We start from the raw sequence: 24,529 nt of genomic DNA on the forward strand, positions 1-24,529 counted from the left end.
TGGAAAAATTGAAGTTTGAGCTCACCAAATGTTACCGGATTTCTAGTCAGTATATCAGTGATCAGTGATAAGGAAGTCCAAGTTTAGATCCACTAGAAGAGTTACTAGATTAATCTGAATTGTTAGGAAAGTTTAAGCTATGGTATATCTGATCATTAGGCTAGTGATCAATGCTACATACATACTGTACTGAAGTTACTTACTGGCAACAGAAGCATTACTAATAGCTATATAACTAATCAAGGACAAGTCAAAAACGTTATAGTAGTATCTGTCTATTCTAGTATTAAAGTTAAGGGTAGTGTGACTGCTCTATTAGAGTATCTCGATTTTTTGCAGTGTTTAAAAACCACTGTCCTTGGTCACGTACACTTAAGCGCCTGTAATATTAATAATAGTCCTCATAAACTGGGGTTCCAGTTTTCCATGCGGGCGGGTGACCAGAAACTAAGGTTTGACTTGGTGTGGCCTAAGATAATAGGTTGACCACGCACAACCTTATATCTATCTGAAAACGTTCGCGATCAGGACCGTAACGAACTGAAACTATCCCGGATTGCCGTGATGTCGACGGATTCCCTTCAGCTCGAGCATACACAACACATGCCACAGTATTCTCACGTGATTAAACATTACATAATACATTCTAAATAGTACACACTAATTCTAAATAATAAGCGCTATATAACCTGTTCTCTACATTTTCTCCGGGGGGCGGCGTAGTGTATTAGTCCACTCTGAAATTGTCTTCATAGCTCTAGTAGCAGCTGCTCTCTTAGGTCTTGGTAGTACTGGACCATCACTTTGAACATCAGTATTAGATTGTTGTTGCATACTTACTGGGGTTGAACTATCCTCTGTACTCTCTCCAGTCAAATTGTTATTTGGATTGCTGACAACTTCCAACGGATATAGTCTGGTGATGGGTCTATTAGTCTTGTAGTTAGCAGTTGAAATGTGGGCTGAGCGAACTAATCCATCATTTCCCTCGACTAGATCATCCACTATAGCCAACTTCCAGTGGAGTCTTGGGGTGTCATCATGGACCAACACAACATCACCCTTCTTGATGCACTGTTTGTTATTTCCTGAAGCTTTGTGAAATTCTCTAAGGGCAGTTAAATATTCCCTTTTCCAACGAAGCCAGAACTGTTGAATAAGTCTTGAGTGCTTGTTTACAGCCTTTCTCATGTCTTTGTCAGTCAAGTAGGATGGATCAGTGATCTCCTCCTGGTCATCAATAGGGTGTGGAGCAGACACTATTCTTCTGCCGTACATGAGGTGAGCCGGGGTAAGAGGTTCAGGGTCGGAAATATCGGTAGACACATAAGTAAGTGGTCGATCGTTAAGCATGCTCTCAATCTCGACAACAACTGTCTCTAAAACTTGCAGTGATACAAACGTTCTTCCTAGGGTTTTCTTTACTGCCTGCTTTGTGAGGCCTATAAGGCGCTCCCAAAACCCCCCATACCATGGGGCCCGTTTAGGTATAAAACTCCATGTGACATGTTGACGCCCCAAAGCTTCCTTCAGATCATCAGATTCAAACAGTTGCTTAATTTCCTCCGCAGCAGCAAGATAAGTAGAGGCATTGTCAGATAGCATCTGTGTTGGGAGTGACTTTCGGCTCGAGAATCTACGAAAAGCAAGTAAAAAAACTATCCACAGTTAAGTCATGTACAATTTCTAAATGAACTGCCCTAGTACAGGCGCAGGTAAACAAGCATATGTAAACCTTCCTCTCTCCTGTTGTGTCTCTTACATACAGTGCCCCAGTGAAGTCAACTCCTGTGACTTTAAATGGCTGAGATGCTTCTACACGCATTCTTGGTAACGGTGGAGGATCTGGAGCTTGGTAAGGTTTACCCATGAGTCTATTGCATGTCACACACTGGCGTAGCTGCTTCTTGACACGTTGTCGAATAGTCGGAATCCAGAAGACTTGTCTCAACGCGGTTACGGTGGTACTGACTCCAGCATGGTGAAGCTTCTTGTGTGTTTGTTGTATAAACATGTCAGTCAGTAAGTGTTTGGGGGGTAGTAGAATTGGAAATTTGGCAGCATCTGCTACAGGGGCATTGTGTATTCTGCCACCACATCGTATGAGGTTACTCTTGTCAAGGAACAATCTCAGCTGCTTAACCAGTGTAGGGCAATGGTGCTTGCTCCTCTTCATCAAATAGGAGAGTTCCTCCTTGAAACATGAGTGCTGGCTACTTGAGATCCAGAGCTTCTTAGCTGCCTGCAATTCAGAAGCACTCAAGGGTCCACTTAGTCTAGTGTGTTGTCGAAACAAATTGTGAGTAAACCTCAAAACATATGCAGTTACAGCTAACAACTTGTAGATGTTACTATGGCGTGTGATGGTGACAACATTTGAAATACCTGTAGTAATGCTGGCGTCATCTTCTGGTGTAGTCACTTCTACCTCCTCCTCAGCTTCTGCTATGTTGATGTGTAGAATACCTGTTGGCAACCACTTGGGCCATTCAGATTCTGATGGTAACCAGCAGGGACCTTGAAGCCACAACTGTGAAGAAAATAACTGCTGGGCTGATATGCCCCTTGTAAGTAGGTCAGCTGGGTTGTCTGATGTTGGAGTAAATGACCACATCTTAGGTGGGAAGGAGTTGACAATTTCAGTGACACGGTGATTGATAAATGGTTTTGAACTGGTCTGTTTGTAAATCCAATACAGCACAATTTGGCTATCAGTCCATAAGTGAGTATTGGTAGACAGATTGTAACTATGTAGTGAAGACTTGACAAAGTTAGCTAGTCGAGAAGCCATTACTGCAGCCATTAACTCTAGTTTGGGTAGTGTAACAGTCCTGGTAGGAGCAACTCGGCTCTTGGACATCACTAAACAGACCTCGCCCTGCTGACATAAGTACACTACTGTGCCATAAGCTTTGGTGCTGGCATCTGAAAACACATACATGTTACAAGTATTGTACCTCCGATTAGATGGTGTGAAGTAGGGTCTTGGTATTGTTAGCTTGGGTAACTCAAACAAGTCAGCAAGAATACCGATCCATCTGTCTCTGATATCAGTTGGTAGAGGCTCATCCCAAGAGAGCTTGCTTTGCCAAATATCTTGAAGTAGTATCTTGGCCTTAATTGTAATGGGTGTAGCCCATCCTAGAGGATCATAGATTTGTGAGGATGTTTGCAACACGTCTCTCTTGGTAAGTAGACTTGTGTTAGTGGACAACTTCTTTGGGGAGAGTGACAAAGTATCAGTTGCTATGTTCCACTGTAACCCCAAAATTCCAACTGTTGTGCTAGGATCTCCTGTCTTCTCTTTGGCTACAAGTTGTTGGAGCTGTTGACTGTTAGAGGACCACGACCGCAGATTAAACTTTGCCTTACCCATGATTGTTCTAGCTTGAGTGTAGTACTGTACTACTTCCTCCTCTGTATCACAGCCTGACAAAATATTATCTACGTATAGATTCTCTTTCATATCATCAGCTATGGGTGAAGGCGTATTGTTTAGATGTAGCTTAAGAACAGCAGCAAGCATGAAGGGGGAACTACAGGAGCCAAATGGTACAACTGCAAAGCGGTATGCCTGAAACTTGCTGTCTGGTTTATCTGGTAGCTTTGGCCATAGGAAGCGAGTAAAGTTCCGATCATCATTATGCAACTGAACATGTAAGAAGGCCTTCTCGATGTCTGTAGAAAGCGCATAATTATGATTACGGAATCTGAGTAAGATGGCACAAAGGTTATTAAGGAATGGAGGCCCCACCATCAAACAGTCATTGAGACTAGGAGAATTTGAATGTTCTCTACAGCTACAGTCATATACGATACGAATAGGTGTTGTGGTGGAATCCTTCTTCACAGGGCGATGTGGTAAATAGTGTGTATTGTTGGTACTGTGATCATTAATCCTCTCAATAAATCCACGTCTCTCTTGTTCCAGTATTATCTCATCATAGATCTTCAAGAGTTGTGGAGTACCCCTTAACTTGTTGAGCAGGTGAGTTGTTCTCTTCTGACAAATGGCAAAATTTGATGGTAAGAATGGTCTGTCTTCCTTCCATGGGAATCTTGCTACATACATTCCTGTGGGTGACTGATAAACACAAGTATCTTGGTATGTCTGTAGGAATGATGAGTCAGATGATTTGTCACTGGTAGTGCCAATTGCTTCTACTGACCAGAATTGTTCTAGATCTGGTGCTTCTGGAGTAGGTACTGCTGAAGTGAGTTGTAAAAGAACTGACGATGATGATTCTAGAAGTGGAGAAGGTACTGGTCCTGACAGCAAATAGCCCAGCTTGGATTGCTGAGCTGTGGGACCGTCTCCTCTGACTATGTGATCTTGGATAAATGTCCAATAATAGTCGGTCCCAATGAGGATGGAAATCTTGAATTGATGGTTGGAGGTTACTGGGTGTGCCAACTTGAGACCTTGTAAATACGACATGTTTCTGACCGAAGAGTTGATTGAGCTTTGAATAGGAGCTGCTATTGATGGTATAACCAGAACTGATATTGGAATAACTTCACCGGATATCGTCTCAATCTCTACAGTTGCCACACCAAGCTCTTGGTATGAAGCTGTAGTAGTGCCAAAGGATGCTAGTGCCATTCCTTGTGTTGAAGTCGGCTGAATGCACAGTTCAGTGGCAAGTTCAGCAGAAATAAATGAGCGTTGAGCTCCTTCATCGAATAAGATGTTGGCCTGTGTCTTGATGGAGCCAGCAATAACAGGGGTAACAGCTGTCTTCAATAAACAAGTATAGTTGTGGGAGTGACTATTAAGTGCTGAAGTAAGCAGACCAGCTGTTGTGGCAGGGACAACTTGAACATCAGATGATGCACCACCTTGGTTACTGCTTCTGCTGTCATTGGGTCTAGGTGTCTCACTGCTGCACAGACTTGTGTGATGTCGTTTCTTGCATTTCTTGCAGCGAAATTTGGATGTGCATTGAGAGATCTTATGATGGCCCAAACAGTTAAAACACAAGTTTTCCTTCTTAACTATGTCAATCCGTGCTTGCTGATCTGTTGTAACACAGGAGTGTGAAGGATGTGGGCCCTTACAAAGGACACAAGCTGTACTTTTCTTAGTACCTGAGTGAGAACCTGGGGAATTGCTCTTGGATCCAACATAAAATGTCGCTGTGCTTCTGGAGGAAGCATGTAAATCTGTTGGTTGGTAACCAGATTCAAGAACTCTGATCTCTTTCAAAATAGCTGCTGTCAAATCGTCAAACGTCCACTCAGTATTTGCCTGTTCTCGTGCAAGATTTCTTCTAATCTCTGCAGGGAGCTTCTTTAATATAACTGACACCATTATATCACCATACGAGTCCTTCGACTTCCCCAAAGAAGCAAGTGCCCTTGTGTGTGTTGCAACTGTGTCATAAAGCAGACGGAGACTGGTAAGGCTTGTAGTAGCATTAGGCATATCTAACAGGACTTGCATGTGTGCATTGATCAGTTTGTGGGGCTGTCCAAATCTCTCTTCAAGTAGTGCAACTGAATGCTGGTAGTTCAGCTCTGTGAGTGGAAGACCTGCTATGGCTCTTGCAGCGTCTCCTTGTAACTGGGCCTTCAAGTAGTTAAACTTTTGTATACCACCTAAGGCAGGATTTGTGTGCACTGCTGCATTGAATGAGTCCCAGAAAGTTTGCCAGCTTAAGGGGTCTCCAGAGAAAGTAGGCAATGTGAGCTTAGGGAGACGACTGTTAGCTGATTGTAAGGAGGCATGTACATGGCTTCTCTGTTCTGGGGTGGTAATAGAGCTATGACTTGAAAGGTTTGTTGTACTTGTAATAGTGGTCTCTGGTAACATTGAAAGTGCTAAAGAATTAAGACTTGCTGTGGTGTTTGTAGCAGGCACTAGAGAAGGTAACAGCAGCGGGGTAACGAGTGGCACTGTTGTGACTGTGGCATTGCTGCTTGCTGTTGGTTGAGTTGCTAGACTAACACTGGACGGTATTGGGGCACTACTAACAATGGTTGATACAGTCTGGTGTGTACAGTTTAACAGTGGACTAGCTTCTAGTGATAGTGTAGTGGCTGAGCTCATAGGTTGTATATGTGGATTTGATAGTAATGGACCCATCTCAGTTGATGGTTGAGTGGTGGGGTTTATCAATGTATGTGGCTTTACACTGTTCTTATTTAGCTCTATAAACCTCTTCACCTTAGCAATCTTATCCATGATTGAGTCCTCGAGTTCTCCAGCTTCGATCATAGCCTCAGTGAGCTCCTCAGGTTCCTTAATCAGCGTGGTGATCCGTTCATCTAGCTCAGCGATCTTAGTCTGTTTGCTGCTCAGTTGTTCGACGGCAGTAGTCAAGGTTGTGATAGTATAATCGTCGGTCTCGGAGTTAAACAAGTCGTCAATCTTATTGTAGAGCCTCGTGACGTGTGACTTGTAGGCCTTCCGGGAAGCTTGAAGGCGTGTTAGGTCCTCCATCAGAATGATTCGCTAAAACGACAGGAACAAAAAAAAACAGTACTGACAGTTAACGAAGCTTGCCTTAAATGGTACCGTTAACTGCTAGGCAGTCTGCCACGGTACCACGACTTCTGGCGGTGTACGGTGAAGTAAGAGTCCCGGTCGAGGGTAGAGTCAGCTGCGTCAGCAAATCACTCCCACTGGTCCACAGCACCAAACAATATCTGAAAACGTTCGCGATCAGGACCGTAACGAACTGAAACTATCCCGGATTGCCGTGATGTCGACGGATTCCCTTCAGCTCGAGCATACACAACACATGCCACAGTATTCTCACGTGATTAAACATTACATAATACATTCTAAATAGTACACACTAATTCTAAATAATAAGCGCTATATAACCTGTTCTCTACAATATCGTATGAGTTTATAGACGAATAGTCTATAGTACACCGTCGCCCGGTTATGGACTATATGTCTATAAACGCAATTACTTGATACATCCGAAGATGAACACATATTAAAAGCACGTACATACTGAAAACTACAACATACTACTACTACTTATTACCTAACTATATACTTATTACTACCTATACGTACTTAACTTAACCAATGTCAAAGTCAGGAAATTCGTCCTCAGCAGTAAGTGAATACTGGCGGAGTATCATTTTTGCATTGTGCCTCCACAAAGTCACAGACAGTTGCTGGAGAAGTTGGCGCCTAGCAAACTTTCTAGGCGCCAACTAGGCGCCAATAAACGCAATTCGCTACATATAGACTATTACTATTACTCTATACCCTCGATATAGAGTATTTCTCCATAGAAACTACGGGACCATGAGCGATGGCCGGTTTCACGTGGCAGTGGTGTGCTTATTTTGGGGAACAGGTTAATTGGTCAGTTTGATTTGATCATAGATAATACACGTAATAAAGGATTGGCAACGCGCATAGCAACTATTAGACAATCCTCGTTACGGTCGCGTGACTTATTATGTAACTTATGCGCGTCTATTGTCATAGATACGGCAACCCGACATGAATGCTCCGCTTTATTGTTCCCAGTGCTGTTATTTCGCTATCCAGTAATAGAGAGAAACTACTCATGTAACCAGTATCGATCGTAGTGAGCTATCAACCAGCGGATTTTGGGCGCGGCAGCAACTTGGTGAGTCGTGGAGTCTTACCGTTTCACATGAGCATCGAGGATTCGATGCGCTCCTGGTAGCCAGCTACAGTAGGTCATAATAAGGATGGACTATGTAAACCAGGATTTAAGCCGATTGTATGCTCGTTTAGGGCTTCAGCAGCAAATACCTTATGTATCCAGTGGCAATGTTTTTTTTTAATGGAGAGCTCGAGATGGATATTGTATGTATATTGGGATTTTGCTTCCCCAGTAAACGCCAGGTACCCATTGATGTTGCTGTGACAGCTCACCAGGTCCCCAACTGTATACAGCTGGAGCAATGTGAACAAAGTTTCTTGCTCAAGGAAACACTAAATTTGCAAAACCAGGAACCAAACCTGGAACCTTTCAATTATCAGGCTAGTGCTCTAGCCACTTGGCTATGCTGCCTTACTGTCCTTGTCTCAACTTAGTGGTCGTTGTGGAACTTTGGGTTCTGCGACCTCTCCCTGTGAGATCTATATAGTCCCAGGAGGATTCTGCACAAGACTATAGTGCCTGAGTGGTGCACAGGCATCCCAGTGTTGGTTTTTTGGGTGGCAATAGGTACAGCTGCCGGCTTAGGCTGTGTGTATGTGTGTGGTGGAGGACAAGAGTTCACTGAACACTCCATTCTGTTTTTGTCGTGTTGTTCACATGTGTGTCGTATTGCATGGGTGACTAGGGTCACCAATTCCAGGGGTCAGTCACTCAGAAAATCCTCGAAATTCAGCTATCTTAATAATGCATGTGCTGTTGACAACTGTTACTGTGTGCTATGACCATGTAAAGTGAACAACTAAATAGTGCAGTAAGCAAATTTCAATGGTGAGGTTTCCTTTTATATCTGGGGCTAATTGTTTGTAGGAAACCATACCAAGGGGGCCATATTTACATGAAAGATCTCGCAATGACTGTTGTTTTAGGTATGTGGAAAGTATCTGAAAAAAGTAATCGTTTGACAAATTTCTGAACTTTGATCAACAAAATTTCAATGAGTGACAGACCTCTCAACCAACATCTCTAAATTGTGTAATGTTTAGGGATTTCAAGTGTTTGTTAGAATTTCAATAATATAAATCTTTATCTAGGATTTACTTGGATTTCACACTTCTATTATTGCACAAAATGGAGTAGCTGACAGCCTCAATGGAGATGCAGGTGTGCTTTGCACAGATCCGCAGTTAATGGAACATCCATCAGTCATTTATCTAGCTAACTCCAAGCCATCCTGGACCTGGAAGCCTCACTGATTTTGTGTGATTCTAGAGTTCAGAATTTAAGATTTCTTTATGAGATTGTGTGAGAATCCCATGTCATTTATGACTCTGAGGGTTGTGATGTTGCTGCTGTTTTATCTGATATGAATACTACTACTAGTGCTTGAATTCAATGAATATAACAGTCATAATTACCTTGACTGCTATACACTGGGATGTGGGACCTACTGGAAAATGCTCTACAGGTGTACAGTAGAATCTCCGTTATCCAAACCTGTATGTCAAAATTGAATACTCTATTAGAGTAGCGAGTGTTCTATTAGAGAAGTTATTTTCATACTTTGCAATTGACTAACATTGTGTGAAGAGATTTTGTACAAACTTCAGTTATCAGGTATCTGAGCTGCAGGTGGTGCCTAGGAGTTCAGATAACTAGTATAATATGTGTCCATTGTTTATATCAGTTATTATAACAAAATGAACTAGCTATAGACTTAGTTTCCAGCACTTGAAGGGAATGTCTATTTTTGTGGACGTCACTTGATATCCAGTGGATGGTATTTGCTGTGAGCTGCTACATTTATAGATATGCTCATTATTCCCTGTCTAAGCTTGAAGTTCACGATACACTACTCTTTACCACCAACAGCTCCTTCATGTTGATAACATGCTCTGTTCCACTACACCTTTTATATACCATTTTCACATACTTTGATGGCTAATGCCACATCTGAATTTGAGCTCGTGCATATTTGCATAACACCACCATAACATTGAGCTCTCTCGTGCTGAATAGTAACTTGATGCTTCTCCTCATGGTACTACGACAAAACTCCAAAACCCAGCACAATAAAACAGCTTCAAACCATAGTTTGGGTAAGTGGTACGCCTACACAAAACAAAGCATGACACTCCACTAATGGTTACGATTAATTCTTTATATACTGTTCGGAAAAAAGCACTTTAGTGTCCTTGTTAAAACTCCAAAACTGTGAAAAGCCATGAAGCAGTGAGCCTTATCTTGCGCTGGGTTAAAACTGACAGTGCGTTTCACTATTTTATTACATCAGATACTCACCTTAGTAGTTGTACGTTCGTTTGAACTAAGCTTTACGTCTTTACTCAGTAGTACCCTGCTACGGTACAAGGAATGAAGCAGCCTAGTGCGTTTAGCAACGGGTGAGAGGGCGCGTTAACTGGATGACGAACCGTAACGAGGATTGTACGTGACGTCACTACAGGTTTAATAGGCGCGTTGCCAATCCTTTATTACGTGTATTATCTATGATTTGATTAAGCAGCTTCTTCCTTCGCCTCGCCTTTGACTCAGAAATGGATCAAAGCTTTGTTTCTCGGGTAATTTTAATTAGCTACTGTATATATGTATTGAAGGCTCTGGCAGCGCCCGCCCCTGTCGGGTGCTACCAGGATCGTCATTGTGTGCCTAGAGAGGGTACAGTCTCACCACGAGAACATTCAATACAGCTACTACCTAGATTTCATTGTCCATCAAAGTCATGGCCTAGAGAGAGCCTGTACGGTCTTACCACGAGAAATTCAGTGTCTAGATTGTATTGTGCATCTGAAAGTTATGGTCTAGCGTTCTCTCCTTCAGTCTTGTATTGATATAGTGCTGCACACAAGCTCATAGTTAGCTAGTTTTATACAAAAGCAACGGGTTCAGCAGCTATAGCTACCATACTGCCATATAGTCTCGCGTAGCCAGACCGCTTTTTCTCCGTCACGGCGCTTATCGATTAGAGATTATAAGCGCCTACTCCGAAAACCTATTTCGGAGTAGGCGCTTATAATCTCTAATCGATAAGCGCCGTGACGGAGAAAAAGCAGTCTGGCCACGCGAGACTAACTGCCATATGGGTCAAAACTACACAGGGTATTTGACAGATACTTCGTGATTCCTGGGATACTATGAGAAATCTGTCAATTTATATCCTAGTTGGGTTACTCAGTCTACAGGCTATAGCTATACTCCAACTGAAATAAGGTATGGATAACAGCAGCGTCTGCACACATTGCATGAGGTAGCTAGCGTCTTGGGACTCTCGTACACCTATCTGAGAAATCCAATTATAAATACATGAAATATTTATTGAAATAATACAGTTTGAAATACTTAAATATTGGGACTCTCGTACACCTTGTTGGGTTTTTGTGTGGGCGCTGGCTACACCTTGGGAAAGAGCAAGCCTGGTTTGCCATAATGAGGTTTGTACTCTGTCCTGGGGGCTTATAATGCTAGTGACACAATTAATTTCAAAATATTATTTCCGTGAAGTAAAATATTAATGCATACTAAAAAAACAATATAGCTAACATGAATGTATCCACTTCATGATGTATTTAACTCAAGACCATGCTCTAGATAGTACAATATATTGTCTGTAGCGAGGCCGGGTAAGCTCAGAAGATCCAGAGGTATGACACATGTTTCATTAATCTGGCTTTATGGCATTGTGGAGACCTTAAATACAATTTCCAGTGCTATTCTCTTCCATTATTTCTGTTTCATGAGGTATGTGCTATCTATCTACCCAACTCTACTGACAATTGACAATTATATTATAGCAAATATCTACATCATTGTAGATGTAACATGTATTGTGATTTTCTGCATCACAGACATTGTCTGCCTGTCCATTAAATCAATATAAACTTGAAATTCTGTGAAGACATTGCAGTTTTTACTTATTGTATACTGCATGGTCATGTTCAGCATATAGCTACTGATTAGCAGGCTACTCATGTGAACTATGAATTCAAATCTGAATTATGAATTTCAAATCTAGGCATTGTTTGCCACAAATAACCTTCTGCTAACTGTAGTAGTTTTCTCAGTCACTCTAGCATTCCAGGTTGCGGTAAACAGCATTTTAATGGGAAAATGTCTGATAGCAATAATTTAACGTTCAACTTGTCATCAAGTGGGGTATTGTCATTGTCTATAGTTGCATGTGCACAAGGCTATATAGTTAACTACATATACTATGATGCGTGCATGTGTGTGTGCATGTGTGTGTGTGTGTGTGTGTATGTGTGTGTGTGTGTGTGTGTGTGTGTGTGTGTGTGTGTGTGTGTGTGTGTGTGCAGTCTTAAAAGTTGTCAATGATATACTGTACCATACAGCCTAAGTCAGATATGAGCTATCCATCCTATATTTTTATCTTGGTAATCTTAGTGCTATCATACAAAATCATGATCAGTATACGACTGATCAGTTCTTTCTGCCAGCCATAGCTAGCTACTTAATTGTACATATGTGTTAGGCCATACTTGCCTATTGTTGCTCGTACCCAGCTGACCCAATTTTGAAGAAAAGAAATTATATTTGTAATCACTGCGAAAAGATTTAGATACTCTAACAGAACAGTCAGATGGTACAATTTTTATCTCAAAAGTAAAGGAGTAGATCACTTAATACCAGCATTCCTAACCCCTGACTGAGAAAATCTACAATACGTCAGTGCCATGTATAGCTCATCGAGCTATATATGTAACTACTAGCTATGTTTATAATCATTTATGATAGTTATGTGATTAGGGATTTGACAGGTCTGCATACAGTACAGTATAAATGTTTCTTCAATCTGACTTACTAATCTATTATTTTTGTAATAGATGTAGCTTGTAACCCAAAATTATAAAGAAGTTTTTTGCCTATCAACCAACCCATTTTGTTGCAAAATTGATCCAAGCAACAACTTTTCAAATAGGTATGGCCTTAATTAGCTGGCCTATATATTAAGAATATACTACATTTATTAGATTTGCATTGCTGTTTCATGCTAGTTAATTATATTGTTGTACTTCTGCAGCATTACTGGGTGAGGAGTGCATAAGTGCTATAGAGTAAGCAGTGAACTCCAGCATACAGCAGCTTATTTTACTGCTCAGATTTATATAGCAGGCTGCAAGTTCCCTAAAAGCTTTATAGCCAGCAAAACTCAACAAAACCAACCATAACATGTGTAAAAGATCAGTCCATATTCATGTAATGAGGTGGTCAAAATTATAGTACTCTGCATGTTTATTTTAAAGAGGTGGGTCCTTATACAGGTGGTCAGTACAAAACAACTATCATTATTATGTACAAGCTATACGACAGGTTCATTGTTACATGTGGTCCTTAGAAGCTGAGACCACTAAGTTGTACTCTAGCAAACCTTATGAAACCTTCAACCATTTCTGTTTTCTTTTTCTAAATAGAAGTTTAGGCACTAGGACTTTGTCCATATCCATATATGTGTGGCCAGCCACAAGTCATCTAATCTCTTTTTAAAGTCTGATATGGTGGGTGCTGAAACCTCTTCAGTTGGTAAATAGTTCCACTGATTTCTCTGTGTAAAAAAGCTGGCTTTCAATTGTAATCCGCACTGCTGTTTGTAGAGTTTCAGATGGTGACCCCTTTTGTGGGAGATGGGGTAAAGCATAAATTTGACCAGTCAATATCATGATAACCTTTTAGGAGTTCATATGTCTCTATGAGGTTGCCACATTGTCTTCGGCAATATAAAACGAATAAATTTTTAAGTTCCTTCAGTCTAAAAACTCATATAGCAGATCAACTAAAACAGCTGCTAGGTTAGTTTACCATCTTTGTACTCTCTCCAGGGTATCAATGTCCTTAGCTAAGCATGGACACCAAAGTTGCACACAATACTCTAGGTGAGGTCTTACATAAGTCTTGTACAAAAAATAAATAGTTCTTTAGAGAGATCTTTACAAATGTCCTTTTGAGAATTTCCAGAATTTGTGTCACACAAGCAGTAGCTTTGTCACAAATGCATGCAAGCAAGGATAATGTAGTCCAAACACCCAAGTCTTTTTCAAATTAATTCAATTGTAGTAGCTAGGGACCTTGGGGTAGTAGAAGTTCCCATTGTGTAAATTGTACTTAAAGTTTTACCAATGTGCATAACTTTACATTTCTCAAGGTTGAAATCAAGTTGAGAAGCCCGCAGAATCTTGACCATCCTTGCATGTTGTCCAAGTCTTGCTTCATTTTAACTATGGCAACGCCTCTTGTGAAATGGTGTTGATATTCACTGGACTCTATGGACTACTGGACTGAAACACTAGCTAGGATCAATTCTTTAGAGGACTTTGTTAGGGACTTAGTTTAATGGAAGTTATACATTTCTTGATGTCAATTGGTAGTCTGCTGGTAGATCAGTTTATGATGTGGAATTAATAGTTGGAGGTGGCTTTTAATACAGATGGTTTCTAAGATGAGCTCCTCTGCTATGTAATTGCTCGTACAAAACACGTATATTATTATGTTGCATGAGTGCTTGTCAATGAGTGTACCATTAACTAGATTTCATTGCTCAAGTATCATTTTTAAAAACATTTTTGTGATCATCATATTTATTTAGCAAACTTGCGAATCAGTTGCAAAAGAGATTGAAGGAATATTAGTTAGCAAGTGTACAGGAAAGAAGCCCACGAAGGAACTTGTACTGAATGAACTGGAAAGTGCTGTAGAATCTCTTGCTTCCAATTCATGCAAGGCAAAGCGTCGTAAAAAGTTAAAACAGATTAGTGGATGGCAATACAATTATGAAGGCCACAGGAAAGTGAATTCATCAGCAACAAGGCCTCGTCATAGAGATCGTCACAGCTCAGCCTCAAGAATGAATGTTGATCTTGATTCAAATACAGGTAACAGGCATGCAATGCATCATGATATGCCTATGTAAAGAGCTATGTACATTACTGGCAGACCTTTATCAAGAACTTGCATGATCAATCAAGACAACATGCAGTGATTTGTAAATAAAGCTGGCTGAGATACATTTGCATTTGTCTAGTTTTACATTTGCTAGACAAAATTCATGTGGTCAATTAACAATGTGAATTTCATGTATCAATGCATTCTCCATCTCCTCTAGTAAGGTATATGTGTGTACTATATACACCGTAATGTAGATGCCTGTTATCTTGATACTGTTAGTGCATTTAACAAAAGGGAAAATGGCACAGCCTTTCACAAATTAATAATCCCAACTTTTACATAAGAAGTAAGTTTGTGATTAATTATCATAAATTTTGGACAGAAGCATACAAGTTCACAATTTACAATAATATAAATAGATTTGTTTTTTGCAGATGAGGTACCTATATCTAATGATTCAGTAGATATGACATGGTCAAGTGCAGTGACAGATGAATTGGACCAGGAGTATGGTGACAATATTGAATCAGAGAGTGATCCTAAATGTGAACTACAATAGTCCCTTGCAATGCAGACATGTTTTTTTTATTAATGCAGGTGAACTTGATGGATTGTGCATTGAAATTGAGCACAATCTAAAAGAATACCAAGCCAAGCAAAATGCAAGTGGATCTGCCTGGCGTCAACGCATAGAAAGAAGAGAGGAAGCATGGGAAGTCAATTGCAGAGCCATATTCGAACATGTGGCGAGAAATGAGACTCTGCCAGAACAAAACGTAATGAGAAGCATGCATAATGTGCATGCATGTATATTAAGTGTTTCAATGATGTAGGACTGTTCTTTGTGTGGGAAAAGGGCTTTTATACACTGTTCCAATTGTAGTTCTGCCGTGCTGTTGTGTGCAGCCTGTGATGATGTCATTCATAGCAGTCATCCACTACATGACAGAGAAATCTGGTGTGGATCGCACTTTGTACCAGTACCACCAACAACTAGTATTTGTGAAGAAAATCTAGAGTTTATCACCATAAGTAAGTATTTAAACTTGTGAATAATGCTTTGACACACAAGCAATTATGCATGGGTCTTTGGCTATCACCCTCATTAGATGTTTCTATATCTGTATGACAGGAAGATTCTGGCCATTAAAGCAGCCATGGAGGTACCCCAGTTGTGAAAGTGTAGGAACCTACAAAAGACTTCCTATTAATCAAGATAGGTGCATTGTGATAACACCAGAAGGTAATGTGTGTGGTATGGATGAATTCTTTTTTTAGTTTTATGCAATGAGGGCTTAAACATTTCAGAATGTCTAGAAAGAATCTTACTAAAAGTTATATAATTTCTTCATTATTCTCCTAGAAATTTGACACCAAGTGTAACACATTTAGAATTCCATGGAATTCTATGCATAGAAGGAAGAAAATTGCCGAGTGAATATTTTAATTATTATTTTTCTGTAGCTATATTATTGCATACTCCTGTTTCATCAAAGTTAGTTAATTAAAGGTATTCTAAATGTATCTGAACTCATGCAGTTTTGAAATCCAAAATAGTGATAATTAAAAGCTAGTCAGAATCTGGTATCTTGTACAAAATTTGATTTGAAAATCTGAATCCTGCATAGGATTCTCAAGGATTCTCTGTGCTGTCAGACCCCTTTTTGTTCTTAAATTTAACAATCTGTGTATCAACTATATAACACATGTATACCGTATGCATTAAATTAGGACTGAACATAATTGTGAATATATCACCAATATATAATATTGCTCTATTCAAATAGTAAAACAGTGACTATATTGTATTCACTAGTAACATACAACTATTAACTTTACTGTAGTCAACTATTAACTTTACTGAGTACTACAATGTAAAAAGTTGATTGATTGCCGTTAACAGGAAGATTTAACTTGGATGTCTGTACTCTGGCATGTAAACATTGTTCATTTGTGCTAGAGGATATGTTACCCGCCATCATAGATTCTGGCTTTTGGCCTGGGAATGTAGCCAGAAGACACCAATACTTATTTTCTAAGAAGGTGTTTGATTTGTTTGATCTTCTTCATAAAGTACTTCCTGGTACTTCTGTGAGTGGATTCCTTCACACTCTAGAAGAGGTGTCAGCTCTTAATGGAAGGGTGCGTGTTGTTAACTGCACAATAATTTATCAATTGCATGTTCTTTGTGTTTTTCATAACTCTCTCCCACACACACAAATCATTAATTATATATCTCTCCATAATACTGTGTGTTTGTGTGTGCGTGTGCATGCAATGTATGTGTGTGTGTGTGTGTGTGTGCATGCGCACGCATCGCGTGTGTGTGAATGTGCATATACACCACAGAGAATTGGTCCTCTGTGATGTAGCTAATGGCAGCAGCCCTGTCCCTAACTGTGTGGTGAAGACCATGGTACCCTAGAATTAGCTTTGGAACCCAAACAACAAGGCCATGCATATACACTTCATGCATTGCATACACTGGAGCATTGATAAGGATCAAGGAGAAACTCGGGTCCCTGCTATTGTCTGTGGCCCATCCGTCCTCCATGAGGTCCGCCTAGCCTTGTAAATAGGTTAGTAAGCAGAATGTGTCTCATGGTTGGGATGAGGCCAGGATAAAGAGAATCCTGGGACAGGCAGTCAAGAAGTGTGTATGTGTGTGTGTGTGCGCGTGTGCGTGTGCGATGTTATTTCTGTAAAATGTGCATGCATATGCAACATGAAATTATATAGCTACATGTGCATGCTTAGGTTGAAAAATCTAATTTACAGTAATTCCTTGCCAATCTATGTATAATTATTTTTTGTATAAAGAATTGTTACCTTCCTATATATACTACTCTTTGTATACTCTATAATTTAGTACATGATATTTACAATAATTTATTTCAACATTAAAGACTTCACCCATTAATCAAGAAACCTTTATGAAAGGCTTTGAAGAGTTCAGATACTGCCGGATGGAGATTCAGCAGCTGCAGCACACCTCACCATTTGAATGTCCTGCTTGTCACAGAAAGCAGCATTCAGCACATGTAGATGGCAACAAGAAGTTGTATAGATTTGACAAAGTTCCCAGGTATACTGTTTATCTACATATAAATGGGTGATGGTATATGAACCTAAATGAACTCATAGAGGTATCCGAGACTCCTACTACAAAGGAACATTTTTTGTTAATAATGAAGAGGTTGATCATCATTTGGAATTAGTGAATTACCATGATGACACTGTAAGTAAACAACAATATGTTTTACTTTCCTTTAGATCAATTAGCTTGGCAATTAAATGTATCCATTGCAGTCAATAACTATTCTACATAAATAGTAACTTGTTATTGGCTCCCTGCTACACAGACTTTCAGTAGCCTTCTTGCGGGTCCCTATAGTGGATAGTGTTTAGTAATCGTTTTTACATATATAATTGAAAGACACAAGAAAGCATGTAAAGGTTTACAATGGAGTATGTCAATCACTTTGGTGTTTACACACTTAACTATGTTTCACACATAAATACATAATATGTCACTATTACACTTGATGGATGTTGTACAGCACAAACCCTATATATGCTATGATGATAATAACAACATATCTATTAGATGGTACAGTAGTACTGCTTTAGGCTTTCCTCAAAGCTGAAGGAGTAACCAAAATGCTGTCATTGTGAATACACCTGTATTGCACATGACGAAAAGCATCTTTACAAAAGGTGTTAATGTACAGTGTATATAGCAACAAATCCTGTGTTGACTTACAGAAGGTTGAATAGTGAATTTTAAACCAAATCATCATAACCCAATTTTTGGCCTGCTTTCACATGAATCTGCTACCCCACTCACCTGCCTGCCTGACTGCAGCTTGTTGGCCTGAATGTATGCAGTCACTAGGGTATGGCCATCATTTCACATCACGAAAAAGTCATGTGCCTAAAGTACATGGTCATTTTCTTCACGCATGGAAACCACACCAAGGTATTAATTGTTTGTATTAAGACTTTCCTTAGTGGAGATGTCACTAAATAAATTTAAATGCTTAAGAAGAAGAAGTGGATATCTGTTTTAAATCAATCATAGCAACCTGTAGGAAATCATGCAATCAGAGTACAGCTACATGTTTGGCCCCTTATTAATAGCTAAAAGCTATTAGTTGTTGTATGCACCTGACACCTACACACAATTCTGAAACACGTACGTACTGTTCAGGCACTAAGGCAAATTAGGAACTTGATGATTAGTACAACACAGGAAGATGTTTCACAGTTGGAAGATTTGGACATCCAAAGTTCCAATTTATATTATCAGGAGCTATTATCATGTGACATACAGTAGTTTCCATTTGCTTTCTTAGTTAACTCCATGCCTAGCTGGATAGAATGAAAATACCAGAGCAACTAGGCATTAGTAAGCACCAGTCTGTGAAGGTAGTGCCCTAACTAATGCTATAATCTTCCTCTCTCTCTCTCTCTCTCTCTCACACACACACACACACACACACACACACACACACACACACACACACACACACACACACACACACACATACACACACACACAAATTAATTCAGTATTTTGATCTGCATTTGCTATTTTTGTAGCAACCAGGTATGTGCGGTACGAGTAGATGGAAGGCAGCCAAATCTACTTCAAAGACAATGAGGGGTTTGGATGAGACTGGAGTTGTTGTGGCTGGCTGTCGTCACATAATTGCCCAAAAAGCAGTCAACATGTTTTGTGGTGAAATGTACGTATGTGTGTTATTAACTTAATTGTAATCTTTATTTGATAAAGATATGGCTATACTCATTTTCTGCACATGAATTATCTCACTCATCGGAATCTGAGTTATCTAATTCATGATGTGATATGCAAATATTAGCCATGGACCAGCAGTGTCCACTATTCAGACAACAGTAGTGGAAACGAAATGATTCCTTGCCTCCCTGTAATGCATGCAAAAGCTCACACTTGGCATTGTCAGGTAATAATTAGAGGTATAGCACACAGAATAATATGTTTAATTATGCTGTAAAGGTGCTATGGGGTGCTCGGTGGCAAGATGGAGCTGGCGCAGGATCTGGAGAGAATATGGAGCTGTTTTTCAGCTACATTTCAAGATGGAGTCCGTCAACTAAATACATGTTGGCTTATCGTATGTACTTGAAAAGCAATTTGTCTATTCACTTTCACTATACCTGCACTACAGGCAGAGAAGACTTTCTCACTGAAGCTGTGAGGTTTTAGAATCAACGAAAAATTGATTCTCTTCCTCAAACATTAATCCAGAGACTGAGAAAGGCATAATCCTTTTTAAGTACACCAAAATATTCTATATACTTTTTTGTGGACAGATGAGAAGTTATTAACCCTGGAGGGAGAACTTAACACACTGCGGGTGACCTCAAGCATCAACACAACTGAAGACAGCCTACATTTATATAAAGCTAATATACAAGCAGTAGCAAGAGGTATATACTGTGTACATGTGTGTGTGTGTATATAATATTTTGTGAATTGTATAGTAGACACTATTTTGTGGTCTATTCACACAAACATGCTAATGATCTGATCTCTATGTGTTTCAGGTGAACTGAACAAGGAATTTTCAGAGAGAGATAACCGAGAGCAGTACTTCAAACTCTGGAAGCATATGGGTATAGCTACCTCTCTCACAGAATTTAGTGCTAGCAGTGATATTGTTGATAGTATAATACTAGGTATGCATGATGTGTGTATGTAATAGAATTTGTGACAATACAAGCATATGTCAGAAAAGACTTTAAAAACGTCAACACCTACTTTTGTACAATACATATACATTCAGTTCTCTAGAATCTGCTCAGCTCTATAAGGAAGCAACATCTGTGGTTTCAAGATCACAGACTAACACTGTAAGACTTCGGGAACTGGAAGAGTTATTATTGATCGTAGATGATGCTTCAAGAGAGCAGTGTTTGCAAGAAGGGAAACAATTGGCAATTAAGACCTGCTTAGAGCACTTCCAAGCTGATATGGAAATGCTATTTTTAAGTATAAAAAAGAAACAAGTCAATGTACAAAATTTAGCAAGTGCGTAAACTTGGAATAATGCATTTGTGATTATGCTAGTGTAAATTATTGTAGCATCTAGTAAGCAAAGAGCACACCTGAGGCACAGTGTAACAACAGAGAAGAATAGGCTGGCAACCTGTGTAGATAAATACAATCAACTTTGTGGTGCTGCAGTAGATGAATACCACACAACATCAGTGGAGAGTATGTTAGATGGAGATTTTCCATGGTCACTGCTTACAGGTAAAGCTAGTAGAAAGTAAATTACCTAGCTTTATTATAATAGTGATGTGCACCTGACACATTGTCATCTAACATATTTGCATATACTAAATTGTTAGTAAACAAAGGGTATTTAACTAAAATAATAACATAAAATTTTTGATAGAATGTACCGACTTGCCGTGTGTCAAGCATGGCATGTTTGCTTATAAATCCATGAACATGCTATAGTATATACAGTGAAACCTCTATTAGTGCAGTACATAAGCCCTTAAAATTGACATAATCGTTCACTTTTTGATAAAAGCACCAATTTTTTTACAGGGTATATGGAGCGTGCACTAAGTGTTTTAAGAAGGGGAGGCACGTAAATAGTCCTCAGGAACACCCCTTTTTACACCCTGACAAGAAAACTATTTGTTACTATTAAAAGTCAATCATGTTTCTATCAAGTTAACTGCTGGGCCTAGTATCATAGTAGTACAAAGCATACAGCTGGAGCATAATAGCCTATTAGTAATCTTTAAAATACAAATAGTTTTCTTACCTAGGCAGTAAACAAAATCACTAAAATTTCCATTTGCAGGGATTCTGTTAAAGTTTTGGACCATCAATGCTGACAATTGTGTAGTACTATGTACAAGGATCATCCTGATGTGTATCGTTTCTTTATTAAAGGGGTATAACAAAAGTTATTTAATGTTAAGTTTTAATAGGTCACAGGTGGATATCTCAACAGAAAACCATGAACTACAGCAGTTCAGTTATCAAGCACAGAGCTTGAACAAAACGTCCATTGGCCTTATACTGGGCACCATATGAAAGATAATTAAATTTCTAGTTTAATGAAGGCAGTTGCAAGTTGTTTCAACATCTTGTTTTCAAGTTACAGTGCTTTCAATTCAGAGTAATATAGCATAAGCAAGAAAAGCACTAGGATGTGTCATAAGGTACTTCTTAGTGCTCAAAATCTCACTTCATTGGAACCCAGCTCCTTTATGCTTATTTTGAGCATTATCACAGCACTAAGAAATACCTTAATACTCACCTGTGTGTTTTTCTTGCTTATGCTATATTACACTGAATTGAAAGTGCTGTAACTTGAAAACAAGATGTTGAAACAACTTGCAACTGCCTTCATTAAACTAGAAATTTAATTATCTTTCATATGGTGCCCAGTATAAGGCCAATGGACGTTTTGTTCAAGCTCTGTGCTTGATAACTGAACTGCTGTAGTTCATGGTTTTCTGTTGAGATATCCGCCTGTGACCTATTAAAACTTAACATTAAATAACTTTTGTTATACCCCTTTAATAAAGAAACAATACACATCAGGATGATCCTTGTACATAGTACTACACAATTGTCAGCATTGATGGTCCAAAACTTTAACAGAATCCCTGCAAATGGAAATTTTAGTGATTTTGTTTACTGCCTAGGCGAGAAAACTATTTGTATTTTTATAAATTACTAATAGGCTATTATGCTCCAGCTGTATGCTTTGTACTACTATGATACTAGGCCCAGCAGTTAACTTGATAGAAACATGATTGATTTTTAATAGTAATAAATAGTTTTCTTGTCAGGGTACAAAAAGGGGTGTTCTTGAGGACTTTTTACATGCCTCCCCTTCTTAAAACACTTAGTGCATGCTCCATATACTCTGTAAAAAATTGGTGCTTTTATCAAATAGGGAATGAATATTTGGCTTAGGCGCTGGACTGTATAATCCGACGCTCATTGGGATAAGAAAATTGTGTTGGATTAGCAAGGATGTCGAATTATTGAGGTACATAGTATTACATAGAAAATGTCTTTTTGGTATACAAAACAATGTCTAATTATAGAGGTACTCTGGTGTCGGATTAGGGAGGTTTCATTGTTTAGTCATCCTGATACACTGAAGCCTCAACACTTCTGTAATCCAGAATACCTCTATAATCTGACATTGTTTTGTATACCAAAAAGACTTTTTGCATGTAATACAATAATCCAACATCCTTGCTAATCCAATACAATATTCTTATCCCAATGAACGTCACATTATGGGGGTTTCACTGTACTGAAAAATTTACCTACATATACTAACGCACAATATAATATGGTTAAATGTTATTTAATATGCTTACATCATAATTACAGGCAAAAGGCGGAGTATTGAACTACAACAGCAAATTGAAGCTGTGGAGTTATTCAACAATTTTAAGCGTCATAAAGAAGAAAGAATTCTACTCATACGAGAAATGAAGGATTGCCTTCATTATTATGACAAAGTGATATTGCCTGCAATTTCAGGTTAGCTATATGAATATTTGCTTTAATTTACTTTTATCCAAGAAAGTAGCTTACAAGTACACTAAGTGTTTAAAACTTGCGTAAAAGACAAGGCTATTTTACACAAAATTTATTATAGGACATAAACAGTATTGTTTATACAATGGATTTGGTATGCTATAAACAACCAACAGACAATGTGTTACATTGCATTTATGTATGTATGTTCAACATGCACATAAGTTACAATTGCAACAGAATCTATAAGAGATGTACATGTTGAGGACAAGATGCAGCTGGTGATAAGAGACTCTGCAACTGATCAGGTCAGATATTAATTTTGCAGAGTTCATATCACACATATTGAAATGCTTAATTGTACAGATAAATCTACCTTGCAATTACAAGTATGCTTCTTATTCAATGGGGCGCATGTTTTTAGAGGGAAAATTGGCAACACTACTGAAAAGTAAAGCCAAGATAGTACACAAGCTGTGTACTATGACAGAAGAATTTAAAACTCTAGAGGTGTTCAATGTTGTAGACGAGTGCCATATTACTGAACCTGATGAAAGTAGTGAAAGTGATATTGACTGATGGATGTATACAGCATTTTGCACCTTATCACACTGCAGCTATACTGTTCACTTACATAATCATTGTCAGCTGATATTTTTTATTCATTCCTGTATTTACACGTAATTTTTGTCTTCATAATTGCACCTATACATCTGTCTGGACTATGTATATCAACCTGTAGTACATAATATTAATGAGAACTGCAGTACAGAGTAAAAGTATATAGGAAAATGACAAAAAAGATGTGAAAAGTAAAAGGCAGTTGAACATTTGTAGTACATTAGGTGTATGAATAATATTGCTTGGTAAAACAATACTGTCCCTGACTGTGTGGTCAAGGAGAAGCTGAGGTCTCTGCTATTATCTGTGGCTCATTCATCCTCCATGAGGTCCACCTAGCCTAAATAAAAGGCTTGTAAATAGTGTCCCTTGGCTAAGTAGATGGGTGTGTCTTATGGGGAGTTGGGGGAAGGGGGGGGGGGTGTTGGGGCCTATACGAAGAGGATCCCCAGTCAAGGAGTGTGTGTGTGTGTGTGTGTGTGTGTGTGTGTGTGTGTGTGTGTGTGTGTGTGTGTGTGTGTGTGTGTGTGTGTGTGTGTGTGTGTGTGTGTGTGCATGCCAACATGCATGTGTGCCAGTGTGTGGGTGGCTAGAGTATCAGCATGGTATACTCAAGGAGTGCCAGGTTTGATGCCTAGTTTTTTAATTTGTTTCCTTAAACAAGAAACTTTACTCCGCACATTTTTCCAGTATGCCAGACCGATGGCTTGGCATGGTGTCAGCTGGGGAAGCAGCCCACACCCAGCTGAAACATCAATGGATACCTTAGTGGTGTTAATCAGCCAACTGTGTAAGACTACCTACAGGAGGTTGTACCGTGCCTCACAGG

The 24,529-nt window shown here is 39.2% G+C and overlaps 3 protein-coding genes across 8 annotated transcripts in view; 2 read left to right on the forward strand and 1 right to left on the reverse strand.

Moving 5' to 3' along the window:
- Positions 1 to 24,529, forward strand: part of LOC136262576 (FERRY endosomal RAB5 effector complex subunit 3-like) — an 80,256-nt gene that overhangs the window by 32,771 nt on the left and 22,956 nt on the right. The window lies entirely within an intron of this gene.
- On the reverse strand, positions 2,137 to 6,840 carry LOC136260687 (uncharacterized). Its single transcript, XM_066054513.1, has 2 exons — positions 2,386 to 6,840; positions 2,137 to 2,276 (listed from the first exon to the last, which is right to left on the reverse strand). The coding sequence occupies exons 1-2, from the start codon at positions 6,440 to 6,442 to the stop codon at positions 2,272 to 2,274; spliced, it is 4,062 nt and encodes a 1,353-aa protein (XP_065910585.1). The 5' UTR covers positions 6,443 to 6,840; the 3' UTR covers positions 2,137 to 2,271.
- Positions 10,707 to 23,855, forward strand: LOC136261268 (uncharacterized). 6 transcript variants are annotated; one of them, XM_066055241.1, is made up of 13 exons: positions 10,707 to 10,823; positions 14,212 to 14,497; positions 14,945 to 15,055; positions 15,108 to 15,286; positions 15,394 to 15,542; positions 15,643 to 15,753; positions 16,414 to 16,652; positions 17,417 to 17,595; positions 17,655 to 17,748; positions 19,113 to 19,258; positions 19,306 to 19,495; positions 19,549 to 19,666; positions 19,721 to 19,978. In XM_066055241.1, the coding sequence occupies exons 4-11, from the start codon at positions 15,252 to 15,254 to the stop codon at positions 19,391 to 19,393; spliced, it is 1,041 nt and encodes a 346-aa protein (XP_065911313.1). In that variant the 5' UTR covers positions 10,707 to 10,823; positions 14,212 to 14,497; positions 14,945 to 15,055; positions 15,108 to 15,251; the 3' UTR covers positions 19,394 to 19,495; positions 19,549 to 19,666; positions 19,721 to 19,978. The 6 variants fall into 6 exon arrangements, with proteins under 6 accessions (XP_065911313.1, XP_065911315.1, XP_065911319.1 ...); XM_066055243.1 differs by lacking the exon at positions 10,707 to 10,823 and adding an exon at positions 14,559 to 14,731 and having other exon boundaries at positions 14,110 to 14,497; XM_066055247.1 differs by lacking the exon at positions 10,707 to 10,823 and having other exon boundaries at positions 14,110 to 14,497; positions 15,620 to 15,753.

This window comes from Dysidea avara, chromosome 7 (assembly GCF_963678975.1).
Source record: "Dysidea avara chromosome 7, odDysAvar1.4, whole genome shotgun sequence".
Taxonomy (NCBI): domain Eukaryota; kingdom Metazoa; phylum Porifera; class Demospongiae; order Dictyoceratida; family Dysideidae; genus Dysidea; species Dysidea avara.